Source organism: Pan troglodytes, chromosome 4 (assembly GCF_028858775.2).
Source record: "Pan troglodytes isolate AG18354 chromosome 4, NHGRI_mPanTro3-v2.0_pri, whole genome shotgun sequence".
NCBI classification, from domain to species: Eukaryota; Metazoa; Chordata; class Mammalia; order Primates; family Hominidae; genus Pan; species Pan troglodytes.
Genome location: NC_072402.2, coordinates 59503359 through 59529033, shown reverse-complemented (window position 1 = coordinate 59529033; position 25675 = coordinate 59503359). Strand labels below are relative to the sequence as shown.

At 39.8% G+C, this 25675-nt stretch overlaps 1 protein-coding gene across 2 annotated transcripts in view; it reads right to left on the bottom strand.

The window, feature by feature from the left end:
- The window catches only part of CDC20B (cell division cycle 20B), a 59881-nt gene that overhangs the window by 19469 nt on the left and 14737 nt on the right, over nucleotides 1–25675 (bottom strand). For both annotated transcript variants that reach the window (XM_001147385.7, XM_009449161.5), the window contains exons 3-6: nucleotides 13914–14142; nucleotides 10857–10987; nucleotides 7664–7757; nucleotides 949–1065 (exon numbers count right to left, since the gene is read on the bottom strand). In XM_001147385.7, the coding sequence (XP_001147385.1) occupies nucleotides 949–1065; nucleotides 7664–7757; nucleotides 10857–10987; nucleotides 13914–14142 (571 nt within the window). The remainder of the gene's footprint in view (nucleotides 1–948; nucleotides 1066–7663; nucleotides 7758–10856; nucleotides 10988–13913; nucleotides 14143–25675) is intronic.

Here is a 25675-nt window from a genome sequence, read left to right as displayed (position 1 = left end):
TAAAATAATATTCAAGCATAGTCTTTCCTCTCCAAATCACCTCCTCTGCCAATCTGTCTTCTCAGTGACACCACCCTTCTCCCGCTTCAAAAATTTGGAATAATCATGAATTCATTTCTCATCCCATTTCTTTTCTTCATGGAGGAAAAATAAGCCTTTACTCTATGGCAGCTCTTTCCTACTAAGTGCATTCTGCATACTCTGCCATGAATTTTCCTTTGATGTTTCTCTTAGTCAACAACTCCCAAAACAAATCTAAATTTCTGAATTTGAATTTTTCTCCATGATCTGTACCCACCTATTCACCAGTCCCCAATGTATCTTCTTCATTGCCATTAAATATCTTAATTACCAACATCCTGACTTCTTCATGCTGTTAACAATACCAAAAATGGTCCTTCTCCTCTATACCTTTCCAAGTTCTAACGATCTTTCAAGACCCAGCTTAAGTATAAATATCTCCACAACGTCTTTCTGGACAACACCGAAGCTCACTAAGCTCCTTCTAGTCTTTATAGCTCCTTATATCCCATGATTTATTATTTATAATCTACCTTGGCATATGGTATCAGTTCTGTGTCAGTTAGTCCTGTCCTCCAAACTAGACTACAAGCTGGGCACATAACAAGTAGACCCAATGCAGTTGTTTGACTGATTCGATTTACCCATATTTAAAATACATACATAAGAATAGACCATCATTAGTACAATTCTTTCTAATGCAGTAACATAAAATGTATATTTCCCACACCATGCCAACATTAACAATACCATCCCTGAACATGAAAGTTGCACCAGGAAAAAGTATATTAGCCATATTTGGATGCTACACTATTTGGATATGAGACATAAAGGCCATCTGGTTTAATCAAATTTCAAGTTTATACCAGAGCACAGGATGCATTTTGTCATTTCAACTTTTAATTCCCAATCTAAATGATAACTTACAGTAGTCATTTCGAAGACCAGTAATATGAATCTTCACCTCTGGTTGGAGTATGGAATCGTTTATATCACCAGACCTTTTAAGATGGAAGGATTCATCTCTGACTCCATCTTTGCAGCCTACAAGAAACAAACACTTCTACACAGCTCTAAGATCCTGAAAATATAATATTTATTCTTGTGGGAATTAAGAAATAACATTAAGTGGAAAAGCTTAATTAAGTGGAAAATAAGTAGTCATCATGATAAAACTACAGTACAAAGAGCCGGGGAAGGAAGGAAATGAAGAGCACTTCAGTATTAATTTAAACAAGAAGATTAAAATTTTTTTCAATGACACTTCCTACTAAAAAGCACATGCATACAGACCTGAATGTAGAAGATAGATCTTGTGAGGAGTACACAGAGATACTACATCATGCTTTGAATATTTATTCTGTTATTTGGGATTTTAAAACCAAAGTGAATTTTGCTTTTCCACACCAAGACTTACCTGGTACACCTATGCCCTACTCTGAGACTTCATCAATAAATATTTATTGATTCATTGATTTTAGCTCTTTCTCTCAATATTTCAGTATCGGAGCACACAGACTTACTACTTTTGGTTAATTTTACCCATGACTATCTAAGGTCAGTATTCTATCTTTTGTTCAGTTCTCATCAAAAGACCATACTAAGTTCAAACCACAGGCCGCTGTCTTTTCATCTCCAACCACTCAGCTTGTGATCAAACTGAGAATGATAAAATCAAAAGAAACCAAGACCACCCAGGTGACTTGTGGTGTCTATGACCAGATGGCTTCTGATAAAAGCATGAGAGCTTCACAACGCTACACCAAGAAACCAAATTGTTACTCATAAATTCCTGCTTCCGTGTTAGCTATGAAAACCTGCAGTTGAGGGCAAAACTGCAAGATTACTAAAAATACTTAGGCTTGCTGATAAAGTATCAACAAGGTTAAAAAAAAAATCAATACCCAAAGAATGAACAAAAAAACTCCTGGGGCTGGGCACGGTGGCTCATGCCTGTAATCTCAGCACTTTAGGAGCTGAGGCAGGCAGATTGCCTGAGCCCAGGAGTTTGAGACCCACCTGGGCAACACGGCAAAACCCTGTCTCTACAAAAAATGCAGAAATTAGCCAGGCATGCTGGTACATGCCTGTAGTCCCAGCTACTTGGGTGGCTTAGGTGGGAGGATCACTTGAGAGCCAGGAGGTCAATGCTACCATGGCTGCACCACTCCACATCAGCCTGGGTGACAGAGTGAGGTTCTGTCTCTGAAAAAAATAAAAAATAAGACATGAAGAAACCTTAAATGCATATTACTAAGTGAAAGAAGACAATCTGAAAAAACTAAATATTGTATGATTCCAACTATATGACATTCTGGAAAAGGAAAAACTATAGATACAGTAAAAGGGTTTCTATGGGAAGGGGAGAGACGGATGAACAGACAAAGCAGTGAGCATTTTTAGGGAAATGAAACTATTCTGTATACTATAATAGTGATACATGTCATTATACATTGGTCAAACCCATAGAATACATAACATCAAGAATGAACTCTAATGTAAACTATGGACTTTTGGTGACCATGATGTGTCAATGTAGGTTCATTGATTGTAACAAATGTACCACTCTGGTGGGAGATGTTGATAACGGGGGAGGCTGTGCATGTGTGGTGACAAGGGATATAAGGGAACCTGCACCTTCTGCCTAACTTTGCTGTGAACCTAAAACAAATCTAAATAATAAAGTGTATGTGTGTGTGTGTGTGTGTGTCTATATATATATACGTATATATATATATATATACGTATATATATATATATATACGTATATATATATAGACACACACACAGAGAGAGAGAGACTCCTAAAATATCAGAATAATATAGGTACATTATCTCTGGCTTCATAGAACATATATTTTTTATTCTAAGCCAAATACTCAGCACCTTACAAAAACAAAAACTTGTTGCTGTTTAGGACAAAAGAAGATGAGAGAGCTGAGGAAAGACGTGACCCCACATATTTTATTTTGCCTTTAAGAAAATATCATTCTAAGGAAAAGACAAGGTTCACACTCTCATCCCAACCATATATTCCCAAACCCCCAAAAGAACATTTAGAAGGCCTGAAATTTTGTGCCTATTTTTATGCATCTAACTCAATTTTTTTTCCCTTTTTACTGCTGGGAAACAGATGCTTGAGGAATAAACATGCACAAAGTTCTAGATAGAAGCTTGTCCAATCTGCAGCCCACAGGGCACATGCAGCCCAGGAGTGCTTTGAATGCAGCCCAACACAAATCTGTAAACTTTGTAAAAACACTGAGATTTTTTGTGAATTTTTTTTTTTTTTTAGCTCATCAGCTATCTTTAGTATTAGTGTATTCTATATGTGGCCCAAAACAATCCTTCTTCCAATGTGGCCCAGGGAAGCCAAAAGATTGGACACCCCTGTATTTAGAAGTTAAAAGTGTGTATCTATGTGTTATCTACATAATTTTTAAAAGAAAATTTCCAAAAAATATATATATTTTTTTTTTTGAGACAGAGTCTCACTCCGTCACCCAAGCTAGAGAGCAGTGGCACGGTCTCGGCTCACTGCAACTTCCCCCTCCCGGGTTCAAGCAATTCTCCTGCCTCAGCCTACCAAGTAGCTGGGACTACAGGCACCTGCCACCACGCCTGGCTAATTTTTGTGTGTATTTTTAGTAGAGACAGGGTTTCACTATGTTGGCCAGGCTGGTCTTGAACTCCTGACCTCGTGATCCACCTGCCTCGGCCTCCCAAAGTGCTGGGATTATAGGCGTGAACCACCGTGCCCAGCCCCAAAAAATATTTTTAATAAAAAATTGGGACACAACAGGTGCAGTGGTTCACACCTGTAATCCAAGCACTTTGGGAGGCCACGGTGGGCAGATCATTTGTGGCCAGAGTTCAAGACCAGCCTGGGCAACATGGTGAAACCCTGCCTCTACTAAAAGTACAAAAATTGGCCAGGTGTGGTAGCACAGGCCTGTAATCCCCACTATTCAGGAAGCTGAGGCAGGAGAATTGCTTCAACCCGGGAGGTGGAGGTTGCCATGAGCCAAGATCACACTACTGCACTCCAGCCTGGGCGATAGAGCAAGACTTCATCTCAAAAAAAAAAAAAAAAAAATTAGGACAAGCCATAAAAACAGAAGTCTACTTTAGCATTGAGGATTTCTGTCTCCTTGTTCACATTTATATTTGAGACCTTGCCAAAGCACCCCATGGATATGCTTACCAGAACTTATTCCAGAGGGGAAATGTAGCAGGCAAGTTTCCTTGGCATTTGTGAAATGAACCACACTAGTTCTCTCAAGAGGATTCTCACACAGAATTCTGGCTCCCAAACAATTATTTTCCAGCCATGACAATAATCTCATGAATAACACAAAAACGTCCATGATGGCAACAGAAAGTAGGAATGAAAACACGTGGGGCTCAGGGTCAAAAGACTTTGGGAGGCCAAGCACAGTGGCTCATGCCTATAATCTCAGCATTTTGGAAGGCTGAGGCGGGTGGAGCATCTGAGGTCAGGAGTTGGAGACCAGTCTGGCCAACATGGTGAAACCCCTTCTCTACTAAAAATACAAAAATTAGCTGGGCATGGTGGTGTGTGCCTGTAATCCCAAGCTGAGACAGGAGAATCACTTGAACCCGGGAGACAGAGGTTGCAGTGAACTGAGATCGCGCCACTGCACTCCAGCTTGGGCAACAGAACGAGACTCTGTCTCAAAAAAAAAAAGAAAGAAAGAAAGCACTGAGAGCTCCAAATGTAGCATGGAACAGGACCTTCTAGAAATTGCCACAGGCAATTATCTCCCCACTGCATGGCTACAGAGCTTCCCTGATACGCTCACAACACCACCATCCAAAGTTTCCTACCAGCTTTGGGCAAAGAGGTACACCTGAAAGTTTACAGGGGCTGCCTGCTGTAAGGTTTCAGAGTCATTAGATATGGACAAGGCATAAAGAATTACTTTATATACACAGCACCTGGATAACATTTGTCCCCGTGATCCACTGATGAGCAATTACTTGGCTTATGTGGGATCTGTTTCATAGTTTAAGTTCCCTTAAAAGAATCAACAACTGAGCCTTGCATAGAGTATTCAGAGGGCCTCTCAATTAGTCTTTGCCACCAACATCCTCCTGTTCAAATCGTTTCTTCATGCTGCCACTAAAGTGATCTATGGGAAGGGGAGAGACATAGGTAAGTCAAGTCAAATTGGAGGAATGGCCATGTAAGTTTATTTCCTCTGCCTCCTATTTTCAACCTAAGTACAGCAAATGACTTTTTTAAGGGATGAAGACACAAGAACAAACACTATGGGAGTGAATATAGCAGTGGGCAAGAGAGCCCAATAATTTTCTAGACAGTGGATAAAGGATTAATAACTGACCAAGAAGAGCATAAGAAACTACCCCTTAAGTGCCTGCAAAGGGAGACAGTGAAGAGAAACAAGCTGATTTGCCTTGCAAAATCCCACAAGGGCTCCAAGGCACAGAGAAGACTGAGAGGTGGGTTAGTTAAAAGACTGTCAAGTTCCCACACATACACACACACCCTGCCCAACCAAGTAAATACAGACACACATATATGCATATACCAGAAGAAACCAGATGTTTATTCTCTGGATAAATAAAAATGACAATTTTTTAATTCAATAGCACCAGGCACCATGGAGATGTATGAAACAAAAAAATAGATTTTGAGTTAAAAAAAAAAAAAAAAAGACAGAGCTCACTCTGTCGCCCAGGCTGGAGTGCAGTGGTGTGATTTCGGCTCACTACAACCTCCGCCGCCCAGGTTCAAGTGATTCTCCTGCCTCAATCTCCCAAGTAGCTGGGATTACAGGCGTGAGCCACTATGTTCAGCTAATTTTTGTGTTTTTAGTAGAGATGGGGTCTCACCATGTTGGCCAGGCTGGTCTCGAACTCCTGGTTTCAAGTGAACCATCGCCTCGGCCTCCCAAAGTGCTAAGATTGCAGGCTTGACCCACCGCGCCTATACTAATATCTTTATACTGAATTTACCCTGGTACTCTTTAACCTAGGAAAGGAGAACTAAGCTCTTTACCCTAGTACTATTTTTAAAACAGCACACCTTTCAGGAAAGTTTTCACTCTGAAAGAGAGAAGCCAAAGTAAATGCGGGGTTGGAGGGAGAGAAAACCAAAGCAAAGGAAAACAACATAGAGAGCACAGAAGTACTTCCAAAAATCTATAAAATAATATTGTCAGAGATATAGGAGAAGATAGTATATCCATGAAGCATGAACAGGATGCTGTAAAAAAAAAAAAAGGAACAGAGTACAGAAATTGCTTTTAAAAAATTAAAAGTAGGATAGCCAAAATAAAAAGTTTCATAGTGAGGTTGGTGAACAGAGTTGAGGAAATCACTGGGCTTTTGATTTACAATGAGTTTTTTTTTAATGCCAAGCTTTATCATCATGAAATCTTAGAACACTGGTGATAAAAGACTTTTCTAAGAGCATCAAGAGAGAAAAAGCAAAGTTGAAGTCAAATTAACACATGACTTCTCAACAGCAACAGTGGATACTAGAAAACCATGAAGCAATATTGTCAAAATTCTGAGTGAGACTAGAATTTATAGCCAGCCAAACTATGAATCAAGCATAAAAGAAGAATAAGGACATTTTCAGACCAGCAAACCCAGAAAGAGCACAACACAGCTGCCCAAAAATAGTGGATCTAATATTGATGAAAAGTCCCAGAAGACAACTGTGCAACTGGCCAAGAAAGCAGCCTGTTCAGCAGGCTCTGAAAGGGAGGACATCAAGGAAAAGAAAAAACTGGAGTGAGTGAGTGCATGGAAAATGTTATTGACAGCTACGGAATAAAACATTGGAGCATTTAGAGGAAATATTAATAGTGTCATAGTTATCTAGTAAATGAAAAATAAGGCAACTTTTAATACTCAGCAAAATAATTATACTAGAAAAGAAGCATAATTATATTATTTGGCTTGATAGTGAATAATAGTTGTGTAGTAATATGATGTAAACATTAACTACTAATTTTACTTTTTTAAAGTGTGATATAAGCATGTCGAGAAACTGATGAAACTGAATGAGGCAGGAAGAGAACTAAATTCTTATCTACTATGCCTGTAATCCCAGCACTTTGGGAGGCTGAGGCAGGAGGGTCACTTGCGGCCAGGAGTTCAAGACCAGCCATGGCCAACATGGTGAAACCCAACTCTACTAAAAATACAAAAAAATTAACCAGGCATGGTGGGGCATGCCTATAATCCCAGCTACTCAGGAAGCTGAGGCATGAGAGTCCTTTGAACCCGGGAGGCAAAGGTTGCAGTGAGCCGAGATCGCACGACTGCACTCCAGCCTGAGCAACACCAAAAACAAAAAAGTCATGATCAAGTCTAAAATCACAAGAAATAGAAGTTTACCAATATTATTTAGAAAATAGATGTAAATACCAGGAGGACAGCTGGAAGAACTAAAGGTGGTCACCTATAGAGAATGGGACTTGGAGGTAGGGGTAGTTAGAACAGAGGATTATGAGAATTATTCATATTTTACAATTAGGTTGACTTAGTCTAGTAAATATTAAAAATAATATATATTAAGATTAGGAAGAAACGAAGGAGGCAGAGAGAGAGGAGCGCAGGAAAGAAGGACAATGTCTTGATCCTGTACCTTTCCAAACACATTGGGATTGCTCACAGAGCTGCATTTTTCCATTAGCCTGCTGAACCACGTTCTGGGTTACAAAGAGTTGTTTTAGGCATTTCTGAAAATAAACACACATAAGGAGAATATTTCTTTAAAAACATATATGTACAACTAAAATGTAATGTATAATATAGAATTATAACTGGTAATTCACTAAGGAGTTCAAAGATTCCATATTGTCAAAGCCAACACCACAATAATCGCTATTATTTATTAACTAAACAATATATTATGAACAGTGCTGAGCATTTTACATATATTATTTCTCAACTATGGAGTTCAACAACTCCATAGAGCAGGTATTTTTTGGCTAGAATAAAATCTTTTTTTATTCTTCTAGCCTAAAAATCTGTTTAGCCTATACACCATAGGCCAGTGATATCAGCAAAGCCTGCTACAGCTGAATGGCCATCTTAAGGTCCTTTTTTGTTAACACCTTCACAGAGCTCTTAAGTAACTTTACTAAAATTCCATGTGCACAAAAATCTGGGTCCCATCCCTTTGGGCCAATATATAAAGAGCCCTTCTGACACTCTTACATCCAACTTCAATCAAAAATGCCCGGGAAAATTAGTTAATAAGTGGAAAGAAAAATAACTGTTGGAATTTCCTAAAAACATAGTGATAAATGATTCAAGCAGAGAAGATTCTGTTTTGCTTCTTCACAACAAAATATTTGCTCTCCCAAATATGACAAACACTGTGTCAGGTTCACAACTACGCCAAAGGTCATGTTGAGGTCTGGAGGGAGTGGGTGGATGAGCAGAAAGAACACTTTGGGGGGCCGTAGGCAGGTGAATGATTTTATTCAGCAGCAGCTCTCATCAACAGCTTTCTTACACTAGCTCTCTACACTGTTCACCTTTATCTCGGCTGCTTAGTTGATGACCCACACACACAGCTGCAGGACTGGCTCTCCCTTGCCTTCAGGGTCAGCAGCTTAACACTTTCTTTCTCTGGGCACGAGCAAGCCAAGCTGTGTCCTGGCTCCCCTCATCCATCTGCAAAGACAGCTCTGGCTTTCTCTTTCTCCAGGTGCCAGCTTCTGCACAGTGTCAACAGGGCAATTATACCTTTTACGGACAATAGTGGCTTAGAGCCAAGTGATGGCCTTCCCGGTGATAACTATAGTGGTGAGCTTCTCTATGTTGTGTCTACATGGCTATGAGGACAAGTGGAGTTATACGCCTGTGCTCTATACTCACTGAGTCACGAAGAATGTAAACATCCTACCTCGGCCTATCCTTGACCAAAGCACAGCCATGTTCCTTACACTCTGGGTCCCCACAGTTCAGACAGAAGTCTCTCTGACAGACAACATTTTGGTATTTTGTTTTTCTTCCTTGATGTCACATAATTGGCATTGCTGTCAATGAATCGTGGTTTTTAGTTATTCAAGGTAAAACAACTAACTAGAAAGCAGGGTTTCCCAATCTTGGCACTATGGGCAACAGTTCATTGTTGTGGGAGCTGTTCTGTGCATTGTAGGATGTTTAGCAGTAACCCAGGCCTTCACCCACAAGATGCTCTCCCCCTGAGTTGTAACAATGAAATGTCTTTAGATATTGCCAAATGCCCCTTGATGAGTAAAATCACCCTGAGTTGAGAACCGTTAGTATAAAATAATATTCCTAAAATGGCCTGCTCATCAGTAGTTCAATGAACTCTTCACAGACTCACTTCTTTAGAATCCCACAGTTACCACAAAGCTGATCACAGCAAGGTTTAGCAGGCGCTTCTGTTCTGTGGGTGCAGGGGTGCTCTTTCCTAGATGAGATCGACTTACTACTTTAATCAGCAACTTAATATGGAGCTCCTGGAAGATGAATTCTGAAAGTCTCCACAGCTATGCAGGCCCTCGTTGTGGAAACACCCTCCAGATGATCAGTGAGGACCACATGAAGACACACATTTACTCTACAGGGGAAAGACCTCGCTTTGTGTCTTCACCACTCTCGACGCTATTTGACTTCTAACTAATCATGACAAAAAATGCTCTCCTTAACACCATAGAACAGCTTCCATTATCCCCTGCCCAGGTTCTTCAGTGATGCTGGGGTGATGTTCCAGCTGGTATAACAATTGCTAAGGAGTATCTTGCCAACACCATCATGAGCCCACAGATGGAGCCACTAACCTTGCTGCCACCAGTTACCAGAAAGGATAAGAGGAAGGAAAAGGAAGTCTTAAGGGGTAGGGCAGCAAAAACTCCAATCAGCAGTAGAGGGTGGAAAACACAGGAGTGTTAATAATCTGGCCCAGGTTTGAGGCCACCAGTGCACCCTAATTATCTCAGTAGGACTCCCCGGCCATTCCCTATCCCCCAAACCCATATCCAACAATAAAGCACACATCAAAATACCTGCTCTAAAACATTCACTTCCAATTGCATATGAGTTCAGATAACTAAAATTTATATGAACAATATTTTATTATTCTTCTAGCAAAATAGCCAAGCACAGAAAAAGGCATACACTGAATAAGTAATTTTGCCTAAATTGAGAATTTATGACTTTTCTAGTTCAAAGCTTTCGAACTGAAACATGGATTCCTTCAAAGACTCTTCATTGGATTTGATAAATTCAAAAACATGCTGTTGATATTTAATGTGCCCAAAAGATTTACGTCAGACTCCTAAGATCTTAAAACTATAATAAATAAAAGATACCTAAATGTAATAAATGTACTTAACCAAGAAAAAAACAAACAACAAGAAAGGCTTAAGGGAAATATTTAAAAGACCATCATATAGAGCAATAATTCAACTTTTCCTAAGAGACCCCAAAGGACAGATCACATCATCAAATAGTTGGAAATCATGACAGCAAGAGATCCTTAGGCTAAGAGGAAGCATACCGTAATAAGTATAATTTCATTATATTTTTAACCTTTACCTGTTTGTAAAGATAAAATAGTTATTCTCATTTTCACTTTTTTAATTAATCCCAACTCAACATTTTCTCATATATTTGGGGGATATCTTCTTTATTTTACAAAGTGGCTCTATTCATATCCTTCAATTATTCATTTTTTATCAGGAATGCATCATTTTCTTATTGATTGGTAAGAGAACTAAGCAACTCTTCCCTTACATTTGCAACTAAGTTGTCTCAGCTTCTCTAGATGTGGGATCTTCAGTTTTTTTCTCTTTACCTACCTGCCCTTTTGAGGCAACACTTTCTTTCCAGTCTCTGTCCATTGCATGAGGTGCCTTGCAAAAACGGAGAGCAGAGTTACTTGTTTCAGAAATTCCTTTGCTGGGGGTCTTCAGTTGTTCTTTGCAGGATTCTACAAGAAAGACATTTATCTTTGAATTTGGTTTTTAAAACAAGATGATCACTTTGATTGTAGGTCTGGCTGTGGCATCTTTCACAGAAGGACAGAGTGAAAAAGCCCAGGCTCTCGTCGCTCCAAAGTCCATTGCAGAGAGCAGGACAGAATCCAATCCAGACTGCTGACTTCATAAGGTTGTCACTCAATGAGAAAGCTGTCTCAGTGGCCTCTAGAGCGGGGAAGAGGTGCCAAGATTAAAGACCTGACTTCATTTGCTGCTGCAGCAGTGTGAATGCTTTATCTCTGTACGGAAAAAAAAAATCAACCAGATTTGCACATTTGAAGAATGGATAGAAACAGTTCCATAGTTTTAAATGATAGTGGAAAGAGTATCTGGTTTGCCCGAGCTATGGTCATCCTGCAAGGAAAACATTATGGGATGCTTGCTTTGCCAGCATTGACATTCACTACATAATCATGAGCAAATCACTTTGCCTCTCTCCCCCTTTCTATTGCAGAAAGATGTTTTAAAGATAGTTTAAGATGGCGTCAGTGAAATACTTTCTAAGTTAAAGTAATAGAAGGGTCAATGTTACTTGCATCAATATTATTCCTATCTACTCTCTTCTCAAGATTGAGAAAGCCCTTTACCAGACTTTCAACTGCCCTGGAAACCTATCAAGTCATTCTCTAAAACTAAATATCTGCCATATCACTTGTTCATCACAGGAGCCAAGGGACCACTGGAAAATCTTAGCCTTTTGCCATGTGACAATCTCTTCTTCATTTGGACAACCATGGGCTTGATAAATTCTCACTAATGTTCCTAGAGCCTAGTACCTCAAGTACTGGGACATTCAAAATTTAAGCAATATATATTACATTTAGGGAGAAGAAGGATAAAAATATGAAATGCTGGTCAAAGTTTTAGATCTTGCTCTTTGTCCTGAGAAATTATGCATGCTTGCTTTCTCGTGCTATTTGTAAAAGTGTACAGGGGAGAAAAAGCCAGCTCTCAGAACTTCAAATGAGAAAGAAAAAATTGCAGTCAGAGGCTAGTACTGACAATCATCACAGTTATATACAAAGAGGTCAGGTCCATCAGCCTAAGAAAGAAGGGACCTCTCAGGTTCTGTCCACAGAGCATGACTGAAAATGAACCTCTTTGTAAATGTCCCTTTGGAATGGGAGGATCTTCAGTATCCGCTCTTCTAAAACAAAAAGAAAGAAACCCCACCAGCAAAGCACTGAGAAACCAGTAGATCTGATTAATCCCTAGTATTAACTTCAGTAGAAAATAAAATGGTCTTTCTTGTAAAATCCTTTTTGTTAATATCTGATTTCTGAATTTCTCACACAATGTCATACTTCTTTAAAAAATCAATAAATTAATTAAGAACCTAGAAAGTAAAAGGGAGCCCCTAATTTTAGCCAGAAATTCTTCCAAAAACAATCAGCATCAAAACTGTCCCTCAATTGCAATGAGATACAAAAGATTTATTTCAGAAGATAGTCATAACAATGACGTTTTTCACAACCCCTTATCTCCTACTGCTTCCCTCCTCGGTTATTAAATACTTCCAGTATTAAAGCCTGTCGTTACATGGGAATTTCATTGATTTGAAAAAAATCTGGGCTCCCTTTCAATCTGCAGAACTGCAATGCATCATCGTGTCTGATGTCATTGAAAAGAGTTGGCACTTCTATTAACATTTGTCTTAATAAATACGCTGATAGTCAAAAGAATTATGTTGCCTAGGATTCTCAAAAGAAAGAATGGGAATTACATCAGCTGATGATAGGTGGCAAATTTTGCTTCTGAAGGATGGGAATGAAAATGTCTGTGCCCAAATGAGAATTACATATTTCAGAAAGAGAGTTTGTGTTTCGGGGCTCTGGCAGGTTGATCATGGATCCTGCCCATCACACTGGTGGTTTGGAGCCCACTCCCCCATCTCTGCCCCAACATAGGCATCAGACTGTCTCTCACTCTCCTTTCCTTCCCTCTTCTTCTTCCCTACTACTCTTGGAGGTTCTTCTTTCTTCTTTCTTCCTCCTGCTCCTCCTCTGTCTCCTTCTCCTCTCTTCTCTCTTTCTCTTTGTCTCTCTCCCCTCATCCATCCCCTCATCCCTCTCTCTTGCTTCCTTCCTCTTACTTTCTCTTCCTCTCATTCTCTCCTGCTTCTTTTTCTTCTATTTCACATCTGATTATTCCATAACTAATGCATAATTTTTTCTGACTCTGTATACCAGTAACCTTACCAGTCATTAAAATTCTATACTTTGCAAAACAAAAGCACATATATATGTGTGTGTGTGTACATATGCATATATACATATACATTCATACATACAATCTTTACAAACGTAATCATCTAACCAATGCAAGTCTCAAAAACATATTAAAATTAAGCTAAATTTGGCCTGAGGATGTAGGATGAGTCCCTACATCTTAAACTGCAACCTAACTTGGGATGTAAACTAACTGAAAGCCTAACTTAGCTGAGTCTCCGCCAATCACAGAAGCTGAGCTTCAGTCAATCACAGGCGGCCAACTAATCAGACCACGTGCAAATAAGGCGAACTGAGCTGTAGCCAATCAGGCCGGCTCCTACGCACTTCCAGTTCCTATCCATAAATGCTGCCCGCCCCCACATGGAGTGGCTCTCTGGTTGCCCATTGGCCAACGGTTCTTTGCACAATTAACTTTGTAAAATTTAATTTGTCTAAAGTTTTGTTTTTGTTTTTAAACACATACAGTACCTTTCCTTTGTTTTTGTGTCATTTCTCCCCACCTTGGAAATTTCTTATTCAAAGGGAGAAAAAGAGAAAAGAGTTGACTCAATGTGACACTCCTTAGTTCTACAAGACAAAGATTCTCTCAGGAATATATCTTTTATTCACGTTGCAAAACGGGGCTGTGGCGTTTGGGGCACCTCACCTAGAGTCAAGGTCTCTTTCTCAGGCGGTGTCTTCAGCACTGATCCGGAAGCTTCTGGGAGGTAGGTGGTTGACTGCTCTTCCCCAAAGGAATCAGAGGACAGAGCCCTAGTTTGACTTTGCTGCCACCTTGTGGTAATGGGGCTACTCGCAACAGGAACCTCTGCAGACAGCCTCTTCGCAAAGTTGCTCTTAAAGTCAGAATACGTAGCATTAACTGAATCGAGTACCTGTTTAACAACAAAAATAGCTGTAACTCCACTGGCCTCAGTGATGCAAAAGTAAAAATTCCCTATAAGAGAATTACAAATGACTCATCTAGTACAACACCAATAAAATATATATAATGAGATTTTTTTAATTTTTGTAACCCGGATGTTATTTTATATATTTATATATATCTTTGTATATAGTTATACATAAAATGTTATATTTTATAGTTACATATTATATAAACATAAATATGTTATGTTTTATATATTTATATATTATATAAACATAAATATGTTGTTTTATATATTTATATATTATATAAACATAAATATGTTGTTTTATATATTTATATATTATATAAACATAAATATGTTGTTTTATATATTTATATATTATATAAACATAAATATGTTATGTTTTATATATTTATATATTATATAAACATAAATGTTATGTTTTATATATTTATATATTATATAAACATAAGTATGTTATGTTTTATATATTTATATATTATATAAACATAAGTATGTTATGTTTTATATATTTATATTTATATATAAAATATGTTATATTTTATTTTTTTTATATTGATATTTATATACAAAAGTTATATTTTATGTTTATATTTATAAAACATGTTATTTTATATGTATTTATATATAAAAATGTTACATATTTTTATATATTTATGTGTAAACTGTTACATTTTTATATGTATTTATGTGTAAAATGTTATTTTTTTATGTTTATATGTGAAATATATTATTTTATATGTAAAATAGATATATATTTCTTCTATCTAAAGAACACCAAAATGCCACTACTTACTTAGAGCCTCTGCTCAAGGGTCTGTAGGTATACCAATGTAGTTTAGGGAGTAATTACATTTATAAATATTACCATTACATATCAGTGTAAAATATGACATATGATATAACACTATGTACTGAACATGCAAGATGTTTGTATGAAATGATAAAATTTCAAATCTGGATATAAACAGCAATTTTCTAGTCCAAACCCTTCATTTCACAGGTGGGGAAGCTGAGGCCTAGAGAAAGTAAGTGATTTGCTCAACATCTGTCCATCCTCTCTAAGAAACACCAGGAGTTTGATATTTATAGAGCCTGTAGTAGTGAACCATCCCATGTAGCCATGTGAAATTAAAATGCAAGTGACAAACTGGAATTATCTTTTAATAAAATGACAGACAATTTAGATTAAAATCCTAGTCATAAAGAGCTCTTATAGAAATGGACAAGTTTACCAACTCAACAGAAAAACTGGGCCATAGGACATTAAAAAGACAATTCATAAAAGAGATATATAAATGCCCAAAAGATATTTAATCTCACTAGCAATCAAAAAAATGCAAATTTAAAACAGCAATGAGATGTTAGCAATAATTTTTTTGTGACAATCCCTGGTGTTGAAGGTGCCAAAAACAAACACTGGCATACACTGCTGTGGAGGTTAAATTAGTATCTGGAAAGGACTTTTGGACAATGTGCGTCAAAAGCCTTCATATATGTGCATAACTTTTACTGACCCAGCAATATCACCTCTAAGAATTTAAAAAAGAAATCAGCCGGCCGTGGCGGCTCATGCTTGAAATCGTAGCTCTTTGTGAGGCTGAGGCAGGCAGATTGCTTGAGCCCAGGTGTTCGGGACCAGCCTGGGCAACAAGACAAAACCCTGTCTCTACAAAAAATACAAGAATGAGTCGAGCGTGGTGGTGTGTACTTGTAGTCCTAGCTACTTGACGGGGCTGAGGCAGGTGGATTGCTTGCTGCAGTGAGCCGCATTGGCGCTGCTGCACTCCAGCCTGGGTGACAAAGTAAGACCCTGTCTCAAAATAAAAACAAAAAAATAAAAAAGAAATCTAAGATATGAGCCAAGATGGAGAAAACATCCAGCATTTATTGAGTGGTTACTATGTATGAAACCATATGTACAGGGTTTTACACGTTTGTATTTAATCCTAAGAAACATCTGTGAAGCAGATCTTATTTACGCCCATTTTATCAGTGAAGAAACTGAGGCTTAGAGGTCAAGTGAATTGTCCAAGACTACACAGTAAGTGGAGATGCCACACCTGAGGCTCACCTGTCTGACCCCAGAGTCCAGGCTCTCAACTGAGAACATGAGGGTGTGTACTGCATTTTACATGTTTGTAAGTACAAAAAGATGTGAGACAGAGACTAAGTGTTTACCAGTGGAGAACTGACTAGGCAAACTAACAGGACATCTCTAAGAGGGACTGCTCTGCTGCCATCAGAAATGACATATATTAGGGAAATGTAAACTAAACCACACCAAAGCACCACTTCACACCCACGAGGAAGGCTAGAATTTTTTTAATGGAAACTATTAAGCATTGGTAAGGATGCGAAGAAACTGGAATCTTTGTACATTGCAAGCGTACAGAATGTGAAAGGATGCAGTCATTGTGGAAGATTAGTTTGGTGATCCCTCAAAAAGATAAACCTAGAATTACCACATGACCAAGCAAGTCCACTCATAGGTATATGTACTCAAACTCAAATTCATGTGCACATATGTTCATAGTAGCACTAATCACAATAAGAAGGTGCAGACAGCCCAAACACTCATCAACAGATGAATGCATAAACAAATCATGGGACGTATCTACATATGCAAGTGATCTACATATCACTCCCAAGAGGAATGAGTTGCTGATACATGTCATAATGTGCATAAGCCTTGAAAGCATTATGCTAAGTGAAAGAAGCCAGACAGGAAAGGTCACGTATTGTGTGATTCCATCTATATGAAATAGTCAGCACAGGAAAATCCATAGGCAGAGAACACAGATTGGTCATTGTCAGGGATTAGGGGAGGAGGAAATGGGGAGCAACTGCTTAATGGGTATGGAGTTTTCTTCTGAGGTGATGAAAACATTTTGGAACAAGAGAGAAGTGGTGGTTCCGGAACATTGGAAATACACTAAAGACCACTGAATTGGTGACTTAAAAGGTTATTTTTGGCCAGGTGCAGTGGCTCACACCTGTAATCCCAACACTTTGGGAGACTGAGGTGAGTTAATCACCTGAGGTCAGGAGTTCAAGACCAGCCTGACCAATATGATGAAACCCCATCTCTACTAAAAATACAAAAATTAGCCAGCCGTGGTGGCATGTGCCTGTAATCCCAGCTACTTGGGAGGCTGAGACAAGAGAATCACTTGAACCCAGGAGGCAGAGGTTTCAGTGAGCCGAGATCGCACCATTGCACTCCAGCCTGGGCAACAAGAGTGAAACCCCGTCTCAAAAAAATAAATAAAAAATTAAAAAATAAAGGTTTTTTTAAATATGTGCATTTCACTTCAATAAAAGAAATCTTTTTAAAAATGGTAACAGGATAATAGTGAATAAAACATGCAAATGCTTACAATATATTGCTAGCTGTAAAACAGGGACTATAAAAGAGTATTCCAATACAGTCCCACTTCCTAGCTCTAAATGAAAGATAGGAAGGGAATATGCTAGAATGTTGAAGCAGTAAGCATTGGTTCAGTTTGGGTTTTTTACTAAGCGTGTGCGAGGGTGCTGGCCCACCCTGCCTGCAGCTCCCAGGGGGCGAGGCCGGCTCTCTCTCCACTGCTGCTCTGTGCTCTCCCCACCAACTGACCGAAGAGAACTTCTTTCGCAGAAGACAGGAGCCAAGAGGCTGAGGCCACAGCTGTTGTAAGGTGTTGTTGGGGGTCAGTTTTTCTGTCTTGTAGTTCTTGGTTTTTGAGTAGGAATGGGAAGGATGAAAAGAGGCTGTACATGTCAATCAGGCATCTCAATCTCAGAAACCTTGACTAGGGGGCAGCAGGTAAGGTGATGAGTAATGCCAGCCTGGATGAGAAGCATGGCCCACTCTGGCCTTCTTTTTTGTTTTGCTTTGTTATTTTGAGGCAGTCTCACTCTGTCACCTAGGCTGGAGTGCAGCGGCACAATCATGGCTCACCGCAGTCTCGACCTCCCAGAGCTCAAGCGATCCTCCTGCCTCAAGCTCGCCAGTAGCTGGGACTACAGGTGTGCACCACCACACCTGGCTAATTTTTGTGTTTTTTGGAGAGACGGGGTTTCACCATGTTGCCCAGGCTGGTCTTTAACTCCTGGGCTCAAGCAATACTCCCACCTAAGCCCCCAAAAGTGCTAGGATTACAAGTATGAGCCCCCTCACAGGGCCACTCGAACTTTCATTTCCCCACTTTTTTATTTCTCTCCGCTAAGAAAAAAACCGCAGTACCAGCTCAGAGGCTTTGGGGTCTCAGCCCCAGAAACTGAGGGAATCTCTCAAACTTTAATGCTTGTGTTTTAGCCACAGCAAGAACACATTGAGACACATTGTCTCATTTCATAAAAGATATTAGAAATTAAGACTTTTCATATGAATTTTCCCACTTTTTAAAGTGTTCAACTGATTCTAATTTTTCAAAAAGACTGGAGGACTCAACAGAGCATGTCTGTGGGCCACATTCAGTGGGCTACATTTACAACAGCTCCACTATGTCCAGGTAGCCCTTACCCTCACAGGTACCAAGAAAGGGAGGAGACACCGCATTGGAAGATAAACTTAGTTTGCAGAAAACATGGCAGAGGACAGAGACACTTGCTCAAAAGTTTCCTTAGAGCAAAATTCCAAAGAAATTCTAAACTTTAAATATACATTTTTAAAATTCTGGGTTTAAAAGAGGAAATTAAAGAATAATAATTGGATGCTATGTCAGCTATGTCTGCGAAAACAACATGAGAAGTTGCACGTTGACAATATCCTACTGCCTTAGCAGGTCTGAGTTTCTATGATTCGTCTACCGTCACTCTGTCCACCCCAAATGTTTCCCACTTAGGATGTTCATCCCCAGTTTTCTGCCAGGGTAAATCCCAGCCACCTTCACTTCTGGGTTCGGCCATCAACTCCTTCAGGAAGGTGTCTCTGACATTCCCTTCCTCCCGATTCCAAACTAGATTAGGCAGCCAATGGTAGCTAAATAATGGTCCCTAGAGAGATCCAGATCCTAACCCCTGGAACCTATAAATGTTACTTCATATGGCAAAGGGGCTATGCAGATGTAAGTTCAGGATGAAGTTAAGTTGAGGTGAGGAGACTATCGTGAATTGTCAGGATGAGCCCTAAATGCAATCACATGTATCCCTGTAAGAGGAAGGCAGAGGGAGATGTGACTGCACACAGAAAAGGAGCAGCAATGTGACCAAAGAGGCAGTGACCGCAGTGATAGGGCCACAGGCCAAGAAATGCTGGCAGTCACCAGAAACCAGAAGAGGCAAGGAATGGATTCTCCACTAGAGCCTCTGGAGGAGGCCAGGCCCTGCTGACACCCCAGCTTCTGTCCAATGAAACTGAGTTTGGACCTCTGGCCTCCGAAACTAGAAGAGAATATGTGTGTCTAAGCTACAAAGTTTGTGGTAATTTGTTGCAGCAGCCCTAGGGAACAAATACTCAGCCCTGTGCTTCCACACTCACTGTGCATGCTCCAGCATGACCACCTTGTGCTAATAACATTTACCAAACACTTATTCCGTGCCAAGCCCTGGGATATATGAATTAGAGGGAGTGTTTATTTTAGTTTCATCACAACCCTCTGAAAGAGGTACTAGTATTATTTCAGAATACAGAGTTGGAAGACAAATCTTAATGAGGTTAGGTAATTTTAGCAAGGATATAGAGCTAATAGGCAGCTGTATACTACATACAGCTGTATAGATCATTGTCTCTATGAATGGCACCCTCTGGAATATGCAGTGCACAACCCTCACAACCAACCAGAGCAACCCTGCCACGGTTTGAACTCTGACAAATCAGTCTAGTCTAATCCCTATGCTAAAAAGCAGGTCTGCTCATATTCCACTTTTTTACTTTCTCTCCTGCTATATCATACACTCCTTAAGACCAGGGACTTTGTCTTTTTTATCTTACTATCCTCGGGACATTGGTATCTAGGAACCCCATAATGAATAAACAGATGAATCTCTTCCCCTAGAGGCAGATAGTACTAAAAAGGCACAAGGCATTTGAGAAAGAATCCAGAGGCAAGGAAATAAGCTGTTTTCATCCTTCTCCATTAAGGAGAACAATTCTCAGGCCAGGCACGGTGGCTCACGCTTATAATCCCAGCACTTGGGGAGGCCAAGGCAGGTGGATGGCTTGAGCTCAGGAGTTCAAGACCAGCCTCAACAATGTGGCGAAACCCCATCTGAACAAAAAATACAAAAATTAGCCGGGCACGGTGGTGTGTGCCTATAGTCCCAGCTGCTCAGGAGACTGAGGTGGGAGGATGGCTTGAGCCCAGGAGGCAGAGGTTGCAGTGAGCCAAGATCGTGCTACTGCACTCCAACCTGGGCGATATAGCCAGACCTTGTCTCATAAAAAAAAGAAAAGAACAATTTTCAAATTGTACAGAGTAAAATAAACATTTCTGCAGAAATTAGAGAATGAGATAAATGAAACAACAAAAGTGTATCTGGGCTTTTAAAACAAGTTCAAGTCTGTAGGGCCAAATAAATAAAACCCAGAGTAATGACAGCACTTTCAGAACCAATACTTGTTAGTGATCTATGAGCAAAACATGACAAATAAGAAAAATACATGTCCTCTGATAGATATATGTATTATTTTTCATGGTTCTCCAATAGGAGAAGCAAGTAACTAGTAATAAATTTGCTGCCAGTGTCCTAGATGGCATAAGTCAGCAGATCCACATTAGCCTGAATAAATCCCCCCGGGGTGGACTGAAGGGTTTAGTCTCTGGCCTTCTGCTATTCAACTTGTTATCAGCAACTTGAATGGAGATTTATTTATCAAAATTGTTGATTACTCTAAGCTGAAAATATAGTTAAAATACTAAAGGACAGAATAGAATTCAGAATAAAGTCTGGGACAAGGGCCAAAGCAGCAAAATTTAATTCAATAAAGTTGCATGAACAATATTCTTATTTAGATTTTTTTTCTTCATTGCACAGGCATAAGATGGAAGAGAATCGACATGCAGTGAAAAAGATTGGCAGTGTTAGGCAGACCCCACTACAATATGAGCAAAGAGTATGGTGAAATTATTGTAAAAAGTCAGTACGATTTTAGGTCCCATTAACAGAAAAATAGTGTCCAGAACAGGAGCAATCTAAACTCTGTGTCTCTGCACTGCTCAGAACGCATCTGGAGAACCATGTCCAGTCCCAGAACTGTTCTTCAAGAAGGGAGATGGACAAGTCAGGATTCAAACCCTGAGTTCACTTGGAGGAAAGAGACCACAGTGACAGGGGTCAAGGTAAACACCGTAATGGGACAACACCCCAGCACATCCAAGGGTGGAAACCTGGGGTGCTTAGTCTAGGAGAAAGAAGACTCAAAAGGGTCTGGCGCAGTGGCTTACACCTGTACTCTAAGCATTTTGGGGGGCCAGTGCAGAGGGGGAATCACTTGAGGCCGGGAGTTCCAGACCAGCCTGGGCAAGTGAGACCCCATCTCTAAAATAAAAATCAAAAAACTAGCTGGGCATGGTGGCACGCACCTGTGGCCCAGCTACTTGGGAGGCTAAGGTGGGAGGATCGCTTGATCCTGGGAGGTCGACGCTGCAGTGAGCCATGAGCATGCCACTGCACTGCAGCCTGGGTGACAGAGTGAGACCCTGTCTCCCAAAAAAAAAGAAAAAAGAGGAAAACCCAAAAGGAACTGTCTTCAAATATTTAAAGGGATGCAATTTATGAATAAAAGAAAAACTTACTTTATATTGCTCCCTGTGATACAACCAGGACCCATGAAGGGGTAGATTCAATTCAGAGAACTTTGAAAGAGAGCACAGTTTGAATATAAAGTAAGATTCTGTCAGTCCCTGCACTAGGGACATATGGTTCATAGTGGTATAGATGAACACTAATAATTATGTATATAATGTCATTTTATAATTTTTGAGTTTTGATGTAAAGTTTTCCTTAGAAAAATTAATTTTAGAAAAATAAATTGTATTTAAATACTCATTTGTCAGTATGAGTATTAAAATGTTAAGCAAATAAACGATATACAGATATGGCAAAATCACAGAGGTGGTATTCCTTCAATGACTGCAGTGAAGGAAACACTGCTGCAGATTGTGCTATTTCATCTTCAGTATTTTTAAACTTCTGTTCCAGGATCTATCTCCTGCCAAGGAAATGCCTGTGGCATAGTTTTGAATGACTCAAGTATTTATTAATAGAAAGGAAGAGGAAGATAAGAAAAGTAAGACAAAGAAGGGAAAAGGGATGAATGACTCGGTACTCCAAGCACATCAGTTCAGCTTGTTTACCTGTAGAGTTCACATCATAGTGACATTAAACCAGGAGGAATTCAGAGCACCAGTGCCAAAAATAATTAGAAAAGAACCCAGAGGGGTTAAAAATAAGGTCAGGAAGTAGCAGAATGAAACAACTGAGAAAATAGAAACAAATATGTCTACTGACAAATGATTTGACACACAAATATCCAGTGGGTGGGAAAAACCTAGACATCCCAGAAAAGACCTGCTGGCGATGCTAGTCTTGCTAGAAGCTCAAGAGAAAGATAAAAGTAGCAAAGACAGCCCAGGTAGCTCTGAAGCATACCCCAACCCCGTTCCTTAACCTCTGAGTGTGTGCCGCTCCCACCCACCACCAGCCCAATGCAGCAGCATTCTGTCCACAAGATGTTTCAAATGTAGGGTCTCAATACTATTTCAAATTAGTCATGAAGACCAAAATGTTCATCATCTCATGTTTGAACTTTCAATGCCTTCCCATCCTAGTAGGCAATATGACACACACACTGTCAAGGTCATTTTCAGGTAAACATCATCCTTTATCTCTATCGCCAGCAGCTGCCTGCAGGGTCTACAGAGCATCTTTAGCACCCACCCCCTTCCTTCCATCATGCTGGCCAAGGCTACCTTCACTAAGACTCTTCATCTATCATCTGGACCTGCTGCTCTGCAGACCTCCCGTGGCCCCTTCCAGATAACTTCAGTACACACAGATAAGCCTTTTGTTGGTGTTCTCCATGCCTTCCCCTTTTTGGGCGCTTATACAGTGATTTCTTATAAAACAAAATGCCTCCTGACGAATGAAACCCCTTGTATTAGTCTGTTCTCATGCTGCTAATAAAGACATACCTGAGGCTGGGTAATTTATAAAGGAAAGAGATTTAATGGACTCACAGTTCCACATGGCTAGGGAGTCCTCACAATCATGGCAGAAGGTGAATGAGGAGCAAAGGCATGTCTTACATGGCAGCAGGCAAAAGCTTGTGCTGAAGAACTCCCATTTACAAAACCATCAGATCTCGTGAGACTTACTCACTACCACAAGAACAGTATAGGGGAAACTACCCCCATGATTTAGTTATCTCCATCTGGCCCCACCCTTCACATGTGGGGATTATTACAATTCAAGGTGAGATTTGGGTGGGGACACAGCCAAACCATATGACCCCTCCACCAGAGTACTACAGCCATCTCACCTACAATGTTTTCTTCTAAATAAATTTATTTACCTATTACACAGAAACAGTTTCATGAAGTTGAAATAATTTTGGTTATGAAGTCGAAAGTTCAAAACTCTATTCTTCATTGTTCCATTCACTAATTCTGTGATCTTGGCTGAGTTAACTGCTCCCTATTTCAAAGAATTACTGTGAAGAAAGTAATGTGTCTACTAAAGAAGATTGTGTGCAGTATAAGGCTCTCTAAAAACATAAGTCACTGGCCAGGCATGGTGGCTCATGCCTGTAATCCCAGCACTTTGGGAGGCCGAGGCAGGCAGCTCACGAGGTCAGGAGTTCATGACCAGCCTGACTAATATGGTGAAACCCCATCACTACTAAAAATACAAAAATTAGCCGGGCATTTTGGCGCGTGCCTGTAGTCCCAGCTACTCGGGAGGCTGAGGCCGGAGAATCACTCAGACCCAGGAGATGGAGGTTGCAGTGAGCCGAGGTTGCACCATTGCACTCCAGTCTAGCCGATAGAGTGAGATTCTGTCTCAAAAAATAATAAAAATAAATAAATAAATAAGTCATTTATTTAGCACTCAGTTATTTACTGCCTTGTAATCCTTCCGTTTCATGTGTGTTCTCATGTTTCCAAAATTGATTTTACAGTTGCATGAGGCTGGCTCCTTCCCTTGCACCTTATTTGTATCCTTTCCAGTGCTTGAGTTGGTTGATAACTGAGTCAACTACTTTATCCCTTTCTTGACCCAGTAGCTTCCTCTTGACTTCATCATGAACTCATCAATCTCTTCTCCTCCTGTAGAAGCCTTCCTTCATTTACTGAAAGAGCGCTGGTGGTTTTTCTAACATACTACCCCTTATGCAGAGAAATGTGCCATTTTGATATATGTATAGTCTGAGAATAGAGTTAGTATAGACAGAACATGAAAACAATGATGGCGGATCCCCAGAAGGCTGAGAGATGATGACATCAAAATGTGTGCAGAGAAAGACTGCCAAAACAACAAAGAAGAGGTGTGACAGGGCCAAAATCTGTGTTCATCCAATGCTGTCCAGCACACAAGTTCTCCAAAGTGCTATCTGAATGTTTGGTTAATGGGCCAGTATGAAAATTTATATATCATGCCTTCATTATTTGAAGCTCTTAAGCCTTAGGAACATTAAATTAACAAACTGGCTCTGATTTCACCCTTGACAGGAGATATACACGTAAGTTTTCAAAGTTGTATTCATGTAATATGGAATTTTGTGGTCAAACCAACCTCAACATCAGGCCTGCATAATGTTTTATTTCTGGTGTAAAAACTGGCTTATTCAGCAATCACATGCAAGTTTGTAACAGCATAATTTTGGCCTTTTCAAATCCATTCATCTCTGGATCACTTGATAAGAGTTTCTGTACTGATAATACAATGGACTAGAAACTATCACAGTGATTTTATCAAAATAATATCACCCTATGGGGCCCTGCCTAAGCGGTGGTCAGTCAACATCCCTGCCAAAGATAAATCACTCTCTTTCCACCTCAAAACACAGTTATAATGACTTGGGTTTACACGGCTCAAATTATAGCAGGTATTCTATGAATTAATTTTAAAATGCATGTTCCTAAGCCATTTGCTTGTACAGCCTGAGGAGTTAAAATATCTCGTGTATTCATAGAGACATGAAACACATCCACTATGGAAAACAAACACAAACCAAAGACTCTTGTTGCTCTGAAACCAAAAAAAGGTTGAGGTCTAAAGCTTCTCAAACTTAAACGTGTGTATGTGTCATGAGGAGATCCTGTAAAAGTACAGATTCTGACTCGGGAAGTCTGGGGTGGGGCCCAAGATGCTGTGTTTCTAACAAATGCCCAGGTGATGGTACTGTGGAAGGTCCCAGATCCCACTTAGAGAGCAAGGCCAGAGAGCTTAAGCAACATAGCAGTGTTCATGTCATATAAACACAGGGACTTTGACTTTTTAAACAATTCAGCCAGAGAACACCAAAGTAAAATTATGAGGAAGTGATACAACACATCTTACATACATTTTTGTTCTTTACTAGGAATTA